The following is a 16,845-nucleotide window of genomic DNA, read 5'->3' as shown; positions in this document are numbered from 1 at the left end:
CTCTGATCTCCTCTGTGTCTATCGTTTTGTCTTTTCTCAATGTCATATATATGCAGCCTTGTAGTCTTTGGATCTGGCTTCTTTTAGTTGGCTTAATGCAGTTGAGAAGTCATCCTGTTGTTTGGTGTATCAGTGGTTTATACCTGCTCCAATATTCTTGCCTGGAGAAGTCCCTGGACAAAGGAGCCTGGTGGGCTACAGTCCATGGGGTCACAGAGTCGGACACGACTGAGTGACTAATACCCACACCCCGTAATGTGTGAGAGTTCCAGTTGACTCCCTTCCAAACATTTTTGTTGTCTCTTTTGTTTTAGTTTTTTATTTTAATCACCCAAATAGATGGGTAGTGGTGTCTCTATGTGTATGTCTGTGTGTTTTGATTGATTTGACTATGTTGAGTCTTAGGTGTAGCATGAGGGATCTCCCATCTTTGTTGCAGCGTGTGGGATCTTGTTCCATCAAACCTGGGCCCCCTGCATTGGGAGTGTAGAGTCTCAGCCACTGGACCACCAGGGAAGTCCTTTCTGCTGTTCAGTTATTGTAGTTCAAACCAACTTTTCTGCAAACTTTGAGAAAGGAATTTGTGTACATGTAACTACAGCCTATGGTTTAGTTCTTCTGTGGACCTTATAATTATGATAATTACTAGCAGGTATTTTTTCAGAGCTCAGTATACCATGTTAACTAAGTACTCTGGCACTTTAATAAGCAGTATTAAGTACAAATTAATGTGAAAAGGAACTTCTCACATACTCTTCTACAATTATAGCTCTAAAATCACTGGACTTAGATGATTATCTGTGTTCATGTGAGGAAACAGTCTTTCTGTAGAAACAGAAGTTTTGGGAACATAGTTTATTGAGTACTGCAGTACTTGTTTACTATGGAGCTAATGTTTGAAACCACCAAAATTCTTTTAAAGTAGAGGGTTAAATCTGCTATTATATTAACATTTATCCTATCATCCATTAATAAAAATGGAGCTCTTTAAGGCTCTTATATATTATATATTAATTATATAATATAATTTATAGAATATATTTATATATAATATATAATATACTATAATATAATTGTATAATATAATTATATTATTTATATATATATTATTTACTTTCAGGACTCTGAAATTGTTGTATTGTTCAGTACTGTATCTGACCAGATATTCACTCCAGATGTTTCACATGTTCATGTACATCTCCTCAATTAATTCCATTTAATGTACAACTATGTTCCTGAACATTTCAGTCAGTTTCAGTTCAGTCGCTCAGTCGTCGCCTTCTCCTCCTGCCCCCAATCCCTCCTGAACATTTAGTGAGCACTTAACCACAATACCAGGTGTGTGACTATATCGCCTAATCATTCACAACAACCCTCTAAGGTGGATATTGCTTTATGGATGAGACTTTTGAGCCCCTGAGAGGTTAAATAATTTGCCCAGGCAACTCAAGCAGTAGGTTTCAGGACCAGGATTTGAACACAGGCTGTCTCACTCTGTCTGAAGTCTATACTTTTAATGACACTCTGCTATGTGGTGAACATTGTAAGGAATTTCATATCACCAAAACATTGTTTATCTGCTAAAGAAATGTAAGTTTCCTACCCTATAATGAGATTTTTTTTCCTTTCAGAAATAGTAGTATTTTAATTTAAAAAAAAAGATTCATTAACATCCCTTTAAAACATTAGTTTGACTATAGTCAGTTTTCTCTTTTACATGATAAACAGATAGTAAGTAAGAGCTGCTCTACCCTATTGGGCTTCCCTGGTGGCTGAGACCATAGAGAATCTGCCTGCAGTGTGGGAGACCCAGATTCAGTCCCTGGGTCGGAAGAACCCCTGGAGAAGGAAATGGCTACCCTCTCCAGTATTCTTGCCTGAAGAATTCCATGGACAGAAGAGCCTGGCAGGCTACAATTCTATGGGCTCGCAAAGAGCCAGATGCCACTGAGCGACTAACACTTTGACTATTACTGAAAACACATCAAGTGTAAAGAACTGTCTGTCTTTGCCCAGGAAAAAAAAAAAGGTGTATAATAAAAATCTGTAAAGGTTATAAGATATAAGTAGAAGGTAAGAAATTTAAAACAATCAATAAAGGCCAAAAATATAAACATCAAAGCTGGGGGTCACCCTTCCCCACAAAGAAACAGATTACCTGAAGGTTTGATTCTTAGAATGCTTTGTCCTTTGTAAATATTAATCTGAAGGAGTTCTAGTGAATGTCTTCAAAGGGTAAATTGATTCTATTATATTTATCAATAATTTAACATATGTGTCCATAACATAAGAAGGCTATATACCATACTGGTGGAGCTTATTGGAAGAGTTCCTGTATGAGTATTTAGGGAGAGAATTAAGCCCATAATGATTTGCTGAACACTGTTAGTGGCATGAGAAAATATATGACTGATGAGCAATATCCAATGATAATACTGGGTTTATATACTTTGCAGTGGGAAATGTGACATGGAACATGTATTCATTACCAACCAGTGCCCTGTGTGAAATAGACTCAACAGTAAGAACCTGAAAGTTCTTTCAAGAATGAGTAACATATGTACACAAATTTTAATTAAATATCTGGGTGTTAAAATTTTGAACTTTATTTTCGGATAGTTGATTCACAATGGGTGTTCATGTCTACTGTATAGCAAAGTGACTCAGTTATACATATGTATATTATTTTTCATATTCTTTTCCATTAGGGTTTATCACAGGATATCGACTATATAGTTCCGTGTGCTATGCAGTAGGCCCTTGTTTCTCCATTCTATCATAGTTTGCATCTAATCATCCCAAACTCCCAATCCATCCCTCCCCAACCCCTCTGCCCCTTGGCAGTGAGAAGTCTTCTCTATGTGTGTGAGTCTGTTTCTGTTTCATAGATAAGTTCACTTGTGTCATATTTTAAATTCCACATGGAAGTGATGTCATGTGGCATTTGTCTTTCTCTTTCTGATTCACCTCACTTAGTATAGTCTCTGCCGCTAAGTTGCTTCAGTCGTGTCTGACCCTGTGCAACACCATAGACGGCAGCCCACCAGGCTCCCCCGTCCCTGGGATTCTCCAGGCAAGAACACTGGAGTGGGCTGCCTTTTCCTTCTCTTAGTATATAGTCTCCAGGTCCATCCATCTTGCTGCAAATGGCATTATTTCACTCTCTTGTATGGCTGAGTAGTGTTCCGTTATATGTATATACCACATCTTGTTTATCCAGTCATCTGTCAGTGGCCATTTATGTTGTTTCCATATCTTGGCTAGTGTAAATAGTAAATAGCTGGTTTTTGAGATCTCAGGTTTTGCTGGGTTGAGTTTCATGTCCTTCAGTATAAGAGGAAGGGTGGATGTGTTAATACTGAATATCCATATCTCATTACTAAACTGTTAATGTGCTAACAAGTCATGGGATTATCACTCACTTTAAAAAGTTTTTTTGTTTTGTTTTGGCTAATGCTTGCAAATAAAACCAATAATGCCTACCATTTATTGTATATAATCCAGTAAATATTTTATGTTTTTATATATAAAATTAAATTCCACTTAATTATAAGTATTCAAATCTTGTATGGAAACCTTCAATCAACAGCACACTTACTTCAAGTTTTATATAAATATTTTATATATATATATATAAAATAATGTTCCTGACATTTATTTGCCATATATATATATAAAATAATGTTCCTGACATTTATTTACCACAGTTTTATTTATACATAAAATTAAATGTTAATTCTTTTAAAGTGCTAATATCAGGAAATTATATACTTATATTAGTGAATGCTCAAAAAATGTTAGAACTCTCTCTTTAATTTACCTCCAGAGTACGAGATGAAAATCATCAGTGGCAGCAGAGTTTTCCTTAAAAGCAGTTAAGGTTTGCAGAAATATAGTTTATTCAACGCGAATCTGTTTAATAACATAGCTGACCCATTTATTCAGTATTATTTTAGATCAGAAGCTGGTATATTAGAAAGTAGTTTTATTGTGACTCATAAACTTGACTCCGAAGGCTATGCCAAGAGTTCCAAAATGATTTAGATAAAGAAAGCATTGTTAGGATAAGATATAGGTTCTTATACTCACCTAAATTGAAAAATTCTGTACCTTATTATTAAGGGATGTGAAAGTTGGACCATAAAAAATGCTGAGTGCCGAAGAATTGATGCTTTTGAATTGTGGTACTGGAGAAGACTCTTGAGAGTCCCTTGGACTGCAAGGAGATCAAACCAGTCAGGCCTAAAGGAAATCAACCCTGAATATTCATTGGAAAGATTGATAACTAAAGCTGAAGCTCCAGTACTTTGGCCACCTGATGCGAAGAACTGACTTATTAGAAGAGACCCTGAGGATGGGAAAGACTGAAGGCAAAAGAAGAGGGCGGCAGAAGATGAGGTAGTTAGATGGCATCACTGACTCAATGCACATGAACTTTAACAAACTCCAGGAGATAGTGAGGACAGGAAAGCCTGGCATGTTGCAGTCCAAGGGTTGCAAAGAGTCACACATGACTTAGCGCCTAAACAACAGTGAAGGGAAATAATGTTGGTCATCCTTTGAAAGTTGTGATTAGGCTTGACATTTAATTTCAGAGCTATGGATACCCCCAAAGTAATTGCCTTTGAAAATTATTATACAACTGTTCACAAATAATAGTATGACTAACACCCTCTCTGTTCAGTTCAGTTCAGTCGCTCAGTCGTGTCCGACTCTTTGCGACCCCACAAATTGCAGCACGCCAGGCCTCCCTGTCCATCACCAACTCCCGGAGTTCACTCAGACTCGCATCCATCAAGTCGGTGATGCCATCCAGCCATCTCATCCTCTGTTGTCCCCTTCTCCTCCTGCCCCCAATCCCTCCCAGCATCAGAGTCTTTTCCAATGAGTCAACTCTTTGCATGAGGTGGCCAAAGTACTGGAGTTTCAGCTTTAGCATCATTCCTTCCAAAGAAATCCCAGGGTTGATCTCCTTCAGAATGGACTGGTTGGATCTCCTTGCAGTCCAAGGGACTCTCAAGAGTCTTCTCCAACACCACAGTTCAAAAGCATCAGTTCTTCGGCGCTCAGCTTTCTTCACAGTCCAACTCTCACATCCATACATGACTACTGGAAAAACCATAGCCTTGACTAGACGGACCTTTGTTGGCAAAGTAATGTCTCTGCTTTTGAATATGCTATCTAGGTTGGTCATAACTTTCCTTCTAAGGAGTAAGCGTCTTTTTAATTTCATGGCTGCAGTCACCATCTGCAGTGATTTTGGAGCCCAAAAAAATAAAGCCTGACACTGTTTCTCCATCTATTTCCCATGAAATGATGGGACAGGATGCCATGATCTTAGTTTTCTGAATGTTGAGCTTTAAGCCAACTTTTTCGCTCTCCTCTTTCACTTTCATCAAGAGGCTTTTTAGCTCCTCTTCATTTTCTGCCATAAGGGTAGTGTCATCTGCATATCTGAGGTTATTGATGTTTCTCCCGGGAATCTTGATTCCAGCTTGTCCTTCTTCCAGCCCAGTGTTTCCCATGATGTACTCTACATATAAGTTAAATAAGCAGGGTGACAGTATACAGCCTTGACGTACTCCTTTCCCAATCTGGAAACAGTCTGTTGTTCCATGTCCAGTTCTAACTGTTGCTTCCTGACCTGCATACAGATTTCTCAAGAGGCAGGTCAGGTGGTCTGGTATTCCCATCTCTTTCAGAATTTTCCACCCTTTAATGAGGTGTTAACCCACCTTTGTACCTCAGCTCACGTTAGCATAACCTTTCACCTAATTTAACATATACATCTGTTACCTATTAAGTCTGGATTTATAAAGAATCATGTACATAATTATCTTGAAAGTGGAAGTTTTTCAATCACGTCCAATTCTTTGCGACCCCATGGACTGTATGTTGCCCACCAGGCTTCTCTGTCCATGGAATTTTCTAGGCAAGAATACTGGAGTGGGTAGCCATTTCTTTCTTCAGAGGCAACCCAGGGATCAAACCTGTGTCTCCTGCATTGCAGGCAGATTCTTTACCATCTGAGCCACCAGGGAAGCCATTCTAAAATATAAGACTAAAAGATTGTGTTTTATTTAGATTTTAAAAAATCTTTTTGCATTGGAAGGAATTAATTGCCTAACTTTCGAAATGAAATGTCAACTTAAAAAATTACAGGAGTGTGAGGCCATTTTTTTTTTTTTTGCCTTCAAAATCTATTTGTTGAGTATATACTCAATTTATGGCCTTATATTGATTGTTAGAGTTCATAGATCTACAATATAGCTTCTGCCTTCAAGAATTCACAGCCGATGGAAAATGAATAAATTAACAGTCAGTGACAGCAAGGGCTGGCAAACTTTTTCTAAAAGGGCCAAATAGTAAATATTTCAGGCTTTGTGGGCCATATGGTTTCTGTTGCAGTTACTCAGCTCTGCTGTCATAGCATGAAAGCAGCGATAGACAGTCTGTGAACAAATGAGCATGGCTGCATTCCAGTGCAAATTTTATTTACAAAGCTAGGCATGAACCCTTGTCCTGTAGCTTGCTGCTGTCTGAATTGTAGTATAGTGATACAAAACTTATGGTTGACACGCACCAGTCTGCTGGATATGCATGAGGAGAAGAGGACACGGAAAATGCCAAGGAGGAAGGAGCTTACACGCTGAGTCTTGAGAGACAGGCTGTTTCCCAGGAGAAGCAGCATGGAAGGCCCATGGATTCATGAACTGCAGACTAAACAAAGGCAGAGATGAGAGCTCATTTTGTTAAATATTTAGTGGGGAGCTTTTAAAAAGGTAATCATTCAAACCCTTTCCAATAGCATCTTTCTAAGTAGTATTGAAAATTGTAGGTACCAAAATTCTATGACTGACTTCACATGTGTAGTTTCTTTACATTTATAAATATGAAGAATTGGTTTTGTATATTAAAATGGAAGCATACCAAAAATTGCCTTGTCTTTAGAGAAAGTCAAGTGTTTTACTTCATTTATTTTTCATTCTCAAGGCCATGCTAATTATTTGACAGTGTATAGTTCATTGATTTTTCACAAACCAAACACCCTTATGTTACCATGAGGCCACAGTTTAATTGTCCAACACTACCAATCAAAATTCTTAGACTGCTTCTCTCATAAACTTAATGATTTTTCATCTCTGAGCTTTCAGTCAGTTCTCTGGCTTAAAATCCTTTTTGCTAACAATAATTATGCTTGTGTGAAGAACAGCATGGGCATACTCTGTATGCCCACCTTTTCCTCCTAGACCTGTCTAGAGTTTGGTTCTCTTTAATTGATCACTGCAGTGTAGGCTTCTAATTTCCAGGAAATTCCTCTTATTCCAAAATCATCTATTTCTTCATCTGAAAGTCTCTCTTTACCTCCATCAGTGCTTCCAAACTGAATGTAGCAACTCAGTGGATCTGGGATAAATTTAGTAAGTTGGGCTTGTGACTTGGCATTTAAGAGGAGCATAAGGGAGGGACAAAGAGAAGGAAATTTTTTTGCGTTGTAACCATTGTAAAGTTGCAAAGAGTCATACAACAACAACATCAGATAAAATGCATAACACTGGGAACAAAACAAGGCTGTCTCCTCTCAACCACTGGTACTTAACATTGTACTTGGAGTCCTAGCCAGATGCTAGTTTGCAATAAGGCCAGAAACAAAAAGATAAGGCATAAAGATTGGCAAGAATTAAGACTATCTATTTGCAGATGACATGATCACCTATGTAAAAATGGTTAAAAATTTTAAACCTCATAGTATCAAATGTTGACAGTGGTATGGAGCAACTAGTACTTTCAGACATTGCTATTGGATATGTAAACTGGTACAACCACTTTGGAAAACAGTTTGAGAGTTTTATGTTTTGTTATGTTTAGTCACTTCAGTCGTGTCCAACTCTTTGTAACTCTATGGACTGTAGCCCGCCAGGTTCCTTTGTCCGTGGAATTTTCAGGAAAGAATACTGGAATGGGCTGCCATTTCCTCCTCCAGGGGATCTTCCCGACTCAGGGATCAAACCCGTGTCTTTTATGTCTCCTGCATTGGCAGGCAGGCTCCTTACCACTAGCACCACCTGGGAAGCCCATTTTCTTTTATAAATATACATATACCCAAAAGTTCTGATCCTAGGTATTTACTCAAGGGAAAAGAAAACTTGCATCCACAGAAGATTTCTACCTGGACTTCTCTGGTGGTCCATTGGTTAAGCATCTACCTGCCAATGCAAGGGACATGGGTTTGATCCCTGGTCTGGGAAGATGCCACATGCCACAGGGCAACTAAGCCTGTATGCCATAGCTACCGAGCCCATGCCCTGGAGCCCATGCACCATAACTACTGAAGCCCAGGTACCTCGAGGCACAACAAGAGAAGCCCCTGCACCACAACCAGAGAGTAACCCCTGCTTGCTGCTGCTAGAGAAAGCCCACTTGCAGCAGTGAAGACCCAGCGCAGCCTAAAAATAATACAAATAATTTTTTTAAAAAGAGAAAGACTTGTACCTGAATGCTCGTAGCGACTTTATAATGGACCAGTGTTGGAAATTACCTAAATGTCCATCAGTAGCTGAACGGGTAAATAAGTTGTGATATGTCCATACAATGGGACATTATTCAGCAAAAACGAGGACCAAGCGACAGATGCATGCAAAGCTTAGATAAATCTCAAAATATTCTGCTAATCTAAAGAATCCTTATGCAAAAGAATACATATTGCATGACTCCATTTATAGGAAATCCTAGAACAGGGAAAACTCAGAGGACAAGAAGCACATTCAGCACTTGCTTGGGACCAGGACTAACATATTGACTCCAAGGGAGCACAGGAGAACTGTTCTGGTATTTTTGAGTACTGTTCCAAAACTTGAACTTGGTCGTAGTTTAACTAGAGTTTTTACATTTGTGAGTTATACCTCAATGAAGTGTGTTTAAAAAAAAAAAAGATTGAGACATTTAAAAGCAAATAAATGAAAAAATAACGCAAACAATGAAATCACTATTTGGAAAAAAGTCTTAAGGCTAAAAAATTACTTTGGGAAGATGAAAAAGTTCTGGACCTGGATAATGGTTGTAGAACAATGTGTGTACTTAAAGCCACAGAATCATATGATTAAAAATGTTTAAAATGATAAGTAAATTTTATGTAATGTATATTTTACATTTTTAAAAAGTTAAAAGGAAAAAGCTATGTAAACAAAAAATCTTTAAAGAATTAGAAAAATGTATTTTTGTTATCTTAAGATGGTTTGTGCTTCTCAATAATTAAGGCAGGGTCTAAATTATTACAGCAGGCTTCTGTGATTTCTTTAGTCAAAGGTTAAATGCTAAATCTAATTATAAATGGTGAATATGTTTAGTATTTTGGCCTGTATTTATAAAACCAGCAAAGATAAGAATTCTTGAAGTATTCATGCTTTGAGTGTCAGATATTTGAGTATAAACTAGTAGTATTAATATTGCCTAGCCAGGTGTCATTTCCTGTAATTCAGAGTACCCCAACAATTGTATTTCTAGAACTGAATTTAGACTGAAGGAAATGTCTCCTTTAAACTGCCCTGCCCTTTTGGTTTCTAATTGGTGATTGTCCCCTGATGTGTTTTAAAGCTAAAGCGTTTTATACTCAGTTTGCTCTTTATTTGCAATTTTTGTATCAACCTAAGTATAAAACTAGATGAATTATTTTCATTATTATTATTCTTCATTTGCCTGTTTTCATCAGAATAAATCTTTCTGTGGTTTCTGGTGAGACTGGTGTGAATCTCTAGACAGAAGGGGGGATTGGAAGATGATATCCCTTGGGAAAATGACTGCTTTCTTGCCTGGTGATTTGCTTCCACTTCCTAGGTTTTGAAAATAATAGGCAGTTAAAAACTCTGCCTGCCAAAAGCAGAAGAGCTTTGGGAATTTTTTCATCATGAACTTTGAGGGAGTTTATGACTTGCTAGATTTCAATACAGGAAGTGAATGTCTTTGCAGAAAAATCTGTAGAGCTCAAAGTACAAAAGAACGGAAGCCTCTACATAAGATGCTTTAAGGGAGTAAACATGTTATCTCTTTATGGTTCATTCTGCTCTAGGGAAGCACCACCAAGCGAGTCAAACACAGAACGTGATTGCATCAGACAAAGCAGCAGTAGTACCAGTTGCCCATGAACATGAGCACAGCCATGACCACACGCAGCTGCATGCCTACATCGGTGTGTCCCTCGTACTGGGCTTTGTCTTCATGTTGTTGGTGGACCAGATTGGCAGCTCCCATGTGCATTCTACTGACGGTAAGTGGCCCCAAGGTTTTCTGAGCAGTGCAAAAACTTTGCATTTTAGGTGATCACAAATGATTGAATGATTCAGTATGTATCAGTGGCCATATTTAGTATTAAAACTCTTGTCTTAGGTTCTGGTGAATATGTTATTCATTTGAGGAAGCTAGTGGGTTGTGACATGTGGCACAAGAGAGTGTTTGTTGGGTTACTACCCTGGTTATCTTAAAGCTGTTTCATTTGGTGGAGGTCTAGGGCAGAAGTTCTTAACCCTTTTTGTGCCATGGAGCCTTTAAGCAGTCTAAAGCCTATGGACCATTCATTGGGATAAATAGTTTTTAAATACATAAAGCATAGTACATAGGACTACAGAGAAAATAAATTTTATTGAAATATAGTTACTAAAACATTAAAAACAAGGTTGTGATATAGGATGTCTCTTTATCAATGTATTAAATAATGGTATAATATCTTTAAATTATAAGCAAGTTAGAGTTAAATTGTTTAGGACATTAGTATAACAGCTATTGTTGAGTAGCTTGACTAAGAACATTAAATTCTGAGATGAGCTTTAAGAGGCAACAGATTGTCAAGTTGAACATTGTTGTCAAGTTGATTTGGGTTTTTGTTTTGATGGTTATTAGTGTAGAAAAGCTACAGATACACTTAAACACATTTGTAGCTTGCTTTCCAGGGAAAGATAAACTTCTTTCAAGGACAACTAGAATTCTCTAAGACTTTTAAAATCAATTCCAGTCATAGTAACTTTTTTGTCTTGAGATCAATGAATTCATCTTTGGTTAAATCAACATCTTTGATATATGGTTTATATTAAATAAAAAAGGATTCTGAGCCATGATACACCTTTGATACCATTGTGATACAAATAAATTTGAAAGGGTTATAATAGACATGAGAATTTATAAATATTTCTTTTCAAATATATTGACAGAATTTTACAAACTACTAGAAAACATAAATATCTTGGTCCTCAGTGAGAGAGATCCCATGACTTCTGCTGTTTGATGGCTAAATGACTGTTAGGTACGGAGTTGCCTCAGTTACCCAGCTCCATCGCGTGAGCATTTACAGACAGGAAGACTGAATCAAGCAGTGTGGCAGTACTTCGCAGTCCGTGTCCAACTCTTTTGTGACCCCATGGACTGCAGCACACCAGGCTTCCCTGTCCATCCCCAACTCCTGGAGCTTGCTCAAACTATGTCCACTGATAAGTGATGCCATCCAAACATCTTATTCTCTGTCATCTCCTGCTCCTGCCTTCGATCTTTCCCAGCTTCTGGGACTTTTCCAGTGAGTCAGTTCTTCGCATCAGGTGGCCAAAGTATTGGAGCTTCAGCTTCAGCACCAGTCCTTCCAATGAATATTCAGGACTGATCTCTTTTAAAATTGACTGGTTTGAGCTCCTTGCAGTCCAAGGGACTCTCAAGAGTCTTCTCCAACACCACAGTTCAAAAGCATTAATTCTTCCACGCTCAGCCTTCTCTATAGTCCAACTCTCACATCCATACATTACTATGGGAAAAATTATAGCTTTGACTAGACAGACCTTTGTTGGCAAAGTAACGTCTCTGCTTTTTAATATGCTATTTAGGTTTGCCATAGAAGGATTCTGAGCCATGATACACCTTTTCTTCTAAGGAGCAAGCATCTTTTAATTTCACGGCTGCAGTCACCATCTGCAGTGATTTTGGAGCCCAAAAAATAAAGTCTGTCATGGTTTCCACTGTTTCCCCATCTATTTGCCGTGAAGTGATGGGACCAGATGCCATGATCTTAGTTTTTTGAGTATTGAGTTTTAAGCCAGCTTTTTCACTCTCCTCTTTGACTTTCATCAAGAGACTTTTTAGTTCCTCTTCACTTTCTGCCATAAGGGTCGTGTCATCTGCATTCTGTAAGCAGTACTTCTATAAGCCCTTAATTTAAAGTAGTGATGAGTGAAAGTGATAATAAGAAAGTATCTTAGGATGACTGTAAAATAATATAAAATTATCTGATTTCTGTTGGTAAAGGTAGTGCTAATATTACTTGTGGATTATTGTCTATATTTATGACAAAAGGAAATGCTAAGTTTCAGTTAAAGGTTAGTAAAAATAAAAATGAATTTTTTTTTCAATTTAAGGTCACAAACACCCCCTGCATTCTCCCTGTGTGGAAAAGCTGGCAAAAGACATGAACAAATAATTTATGAAAAGATGTAAAAATAGTTTTTAAATACATGAAAGATGTCCCCTGCATTTAAAATAAGAAGAATGCAAATCGAAGTTCCACTGAGATGCCATTGCTCACCTGTCAGATAGTCACAAATTCAAAACCTTGACAACATATATTCTGTTGGCAAAGCTGTGATGATATAGGCACTCTCATCTGTTGCTGTGGATGTTCGTAGTGGTACAGTCCCTGCGGAGGGGAGTTTACCCTTCAAGCCAGAAATCCCACTGCTAGGAGAATGTTCTGATGATTCAGCTCCAGTGTGAAGACGCATAAGCACAATAGTCGATGCAGCCTTGTTTGCCATTGTAAAACCGCTTCAGTGTCCATCACGCAGACTGACGGAGTGAAGTGCTGCGTGTCTACGTAACTGTGTTCTCTGTAGCAATGAAATAAAATAAGGAATCCAATCTCTGTCAACCAAGAGGGAGAAATTTCCAGGAGATATTGTTAAGTGAGGGGGAAAAAAAATAAACTACCATCTGTCATATATTTGTGTAAGAAAGAAGGAGAAACAAGGAAACATCTATATATTTGCTTATCTTTACAAAAAAGAAACATAAGGATCAACTAGAAACCAAAGTTGATTACTTGTAGGAGTGAGGGCAGTTGTGGGATAGGGTAGAAGGGTTTTAAGAGAGGGCATGACACTTCCCTGGGCATGCCTTTTCAATACAGTTTAACTTTTGGAAATATGTTAATGTTTTCCATATTCAAAATATAAAATGAAGTCAACAAGGGTCGGGGAGCTAACTGAAACAGATGAACTATACATCAAATGAATAACACAATCACTGAAAGGGATTTAAAAGAAAGAAATTCAAGTAGCTCATGAATGTAGTTATTTGGCGCTATACCTTTAGTAGTGGGTAGAGTTGGGCAGGAAGTATAAACAATACTGAACTCTTTGTAGTAAGCTTTGTCTTTTCTAATGGTGTGGGAAAAAGTGTTCTGAAACTATTTCAGATATGTTACAGGGTTAAGGAAATGAGTAGATGTGCTGCTGTTGGTGAAACCAGAGTCCTCACTGAGGAAGAAGGGATATGCAAACAGGGAATGAGGGAAAGCAAGAAAGAACCCCTGCAGGGGTAGATTGGAACTGGAGCTATTGGAATCATGATTTTGGAAACTTGTGTGTGTATGTGTACATATATACATGTGTGTTTACATATATGTGGGTGTATGTCATAGCTGTGTGTGTAGAGAGGTCCTAGAAGTACAGACACCCCACTGGCAATGAGCATATCAGGGCTCTTCAAAGAAAGGACTGATTTTAGGATGAGGCAGGGTAAGTATAAAGTGAGCTTGAAATATCTAGTGCTCAAAATATATATGAATAAAAAAGATGGGATCGTCACAGGATAGGAACCAGCTTGAAGGGGCTTCCATTGGCCGGATCTCGGACAGTTTGTCCACTGAGATGGTGAAGAACAGCAATAAAGCATAAACCATTAAAAAAAAAAAGGTGGGGGGCAGTTAGTGCGCACATCCACAGGAGAGAAAGATGAAAGAGGGGAGGGGGCATTTGCTTCCAGCAGAACGCTAAATACTGGGAAACATGAAAGCAGTTGGACTTGGACATTTTTGCAACCTTTCTAGTAAAAATTGGCTCAGGCCAGAATCATCAATGAATGTTAGATCTAGGGGATATGTTTTGATTTGCTTATTAGTTGCAAAGGGGGAAAAAAGTAACTAAATGAAGAAATCAGACAATACCTTGATCAGATGATAAAGATTAATGTGACTGGTATTCTGCTTCAGTGTGTACAGAAAGTTCCTTTTAGATCAGCCTCCCTGCAGGTAACTATAAATTTTAGACAGAGTTTTGAAAACCCACTGTCTGAAGACACTAGAGAGTCACCTAAAGGAGGCAAATTCTGGAAGGGAGTCTACACTGGGAACTGATTTTTACAGCGTTTAGTTCCTGTTTCTGCTTTTAGCAGTCAGTGCCTATGGGGTAGCCAACTGATAGAAGAGTCTTTCTGGCCTAAAGAGGACAGAGTTCAAGGTAACTACAGTCACTGCAAAGTGAGAGGAGAATCTTAGAAAGGAGACAGACAGAGAAAGTCAGCCCTAAATTCTGTGTATAAACTAGCCAAGTCTCTGGCTAAGCCCTGAACCATGCTTTCTTAGGCAGACTCCAAGCACGTCCACTAAAGATGAAAGAACTAAACTGAGACTTAGGCAGCTGCCCAGAGACAGAATTTGCAGTTTGAGCCAAATCAAGTTACTTTAAAGCAAAGCAAAAAAGAAATCAACATTCTTTGGAGGAATGTAATAGAATCCATGGTATCCACAAGATAACGTTTACAGTGTCCAAGATGTAGTCCAGAATTGACACCACCAGCGAGCAGCAGGTGTACATCCTGTGCGTCTGGATATGATCGGCACATATGATCGGATAGAAGCGGCACCTATGTAGTATTCCATCCAAGAATGCTTTTCTAAGGACACATCAGACAGATCCAAAAGTAAGGACCACTCTGTTAAAGAACAAGAAAGGTGCAGGGAGGAGAATGTATTCTTCAGATATACCAACGTCACAGAAGTCAAAGGCGGAGAAAATGTTTCAGATTAAAGGAGACTAAAGAGATAGTCACAGCTAAGTGTAACATGCAGTCTTAGACTGGATTCTTCCTGGAAAAGGAAATATGCTCTGAAAGTTATTCTTGGGCAATTGACAAAAGTAAAATATGCAAGAGAGTAGAAGAAAATCTCAATGGTATTTACTGAATTTGATAACTTTACTGTGATTATGTAAGAAAATATCCTTTCCCATCAGAAATACACACTGAAGGATCTAAGGATAGTTAAGAAGTAGTATAAAGTGTAGTATACTCTTAAATGGTATATTCCAGGAAAGGAAATGTATGTGTGTAGTGTGGAGAGAGAACAAGAGAGCCTAAGTATAGATGATAAGGCAAATATGGCAAATGTTGGACAGGGTGTTAAAGAAACTGGTTTAACTGGACTGGACAGTGAGAAATACGATGTATCAGTTGATGTAGAGCTCAAGAACCTACTTAATAGAGCAGTTTGGATTGAATTTGAAAAGTAGCAGATTCTTAATGTGTTAGCTGACCCATCAAAAGAGTGATGAGTTAGGAAGATGATTCTGACAAGGACGTGTAAGATGAATTTGGTTCGGGAGAAATGGGAGTAAGAGGAGACATCCAGATCTACTGTTAGTTTAGGGGTTGGAGAAGGGGTTGTTTGGGTGGATGGAAATTTAGGTTAGGATGGTGGCAGTAAATGGACATAGGCAAATGTAACAGACGTTTTGATGTTGGAATAAAGATAAAGTTGCAGGAGGCTGAGGAGTGGGCAGGCGGAGGCAATGGCAATGAGGCTGGTCTAGAGAGCAGTGGCCAGAGGCTGCAAAGCAGGCTCCTTGGAGAGGTGGAGTGGCAAGGGGTGTGAGGCAGCTAGGGTGACATCTTGCCCATCCAGGGAAGGCTGGGTCAAATGAAGAGTTCTCATCTGCCCGTCTCTTCAGGACAGGAGAAATTTCTAAGTGTTTGAAGCAAAAGGAAAAAGACAATAGTAAGGAAAGTAATAATAGTCTTCTTAAAACAGCTTTCAAAGAATTCTTCCACCTCCAGGTGAATGTTCTACTAGTTTCTGTTCCCGTTGCTCCATGGCTGACTTGCCTATTTTTTACTTCAGATCCAGAAACAGCAAGGCCCAGCAATTCCAAAATCACCACCACGCTGGGTCTGGTCGTCCATGCTGCAGGTAGGTTCAGATTGCAGTGGGACCCCTTTCTTTTCTGTCACACAGGTACCATCCACAGGAACCTTCTGGAGAAGGGGCTGTTTAAGGAAGTCCTCCGACAGAAGCATGAACCCCAGTGTACTCAGTGTCAGGGGGTTGTAAGCTAAGAATGGTTTTTATGTTTCTAATCAGATGAAAAAATTATTCATGGCACATGAAAATTACATGATGTTCAAATCTCCGTGTCCATGAGTGAAGCTGTATTGGAATACAGCCATGGCCACCTGTTTACGTATAATCTGTGGCTACTTTCACACAACAGTGGTAGAGCTGAGTAGTTGCAAGAAACCAAATGGCTCACAAAGGCTAATCTCTTTCCTATCTGGCCCTTTAAGAGAAGTTTGCTGACCTTTTCCCTAGGACCTCATCTGGAACACTTCTGTACTGAATAGCCTTGCTGCTTGTTATCTACCCAGAATGCCAGTTGAGGCAGGGGTGGGCTGTAGGGCGTCAGAAGTCTCAGCAGTGCTGACTGGGAGCACCTTTGAATCATAACCACAACCAGTCCCAGTTGTAGGGGTCTATAAGTGACAAAAGCACGTGAAAGGTGACACCCTGTTATTTGGACTTAATGCATGCTTTTCTAACAAAAA

The 16,845-nt window shown here is 38.7% G+C and overlaps 1 protein-coding gene across 1 annotated transcript in view; it reads left to right on the top strand.

Annotated features, from left to right (window-relative positions):
- The window catches only part of SLC39A9 (solute carrier family 39 member 9), a 50,498-nt gene that overhangs the window by 26,811 nt on the left and 6,842 nt on the right, over nucleotides 1-16,845 (top strand). The window contains exons 3-4 of the mRNA XM_005686014.3: nucleotides 10,067-10,264; nucleotides 16,145-16,213. Of these exons, the coding sequence (XP_005686071.2) occupies nucleotides 10,067-10,264; nucleotides 16,145-16,213 (267 nt within the window). The remainder of the gene's footprint in view (nucleotides 1-10,066; nucleotides 10,265-16,144; nucleotides 16,214-16,845) is intronic.

The sequence above is a fragment of the Capra hircus genome, chromosome 10 (assembly GCF_001704415.2).
Source record: "Capra hircus breed San Clemente chromosome 10, ASM170441v1, whole genome shotgun sequence".
NCBI classification, from domain to species: Eukaryota; Metazoa; Chordata; class Mammalia; order Artiodactyla; family Bovidae; genus Capra; species Capra hircus.
Note: the sequence above shows the minus strand (reverse complement) of the source record. Positions and strands in the feature narration are given on the sequence as shown.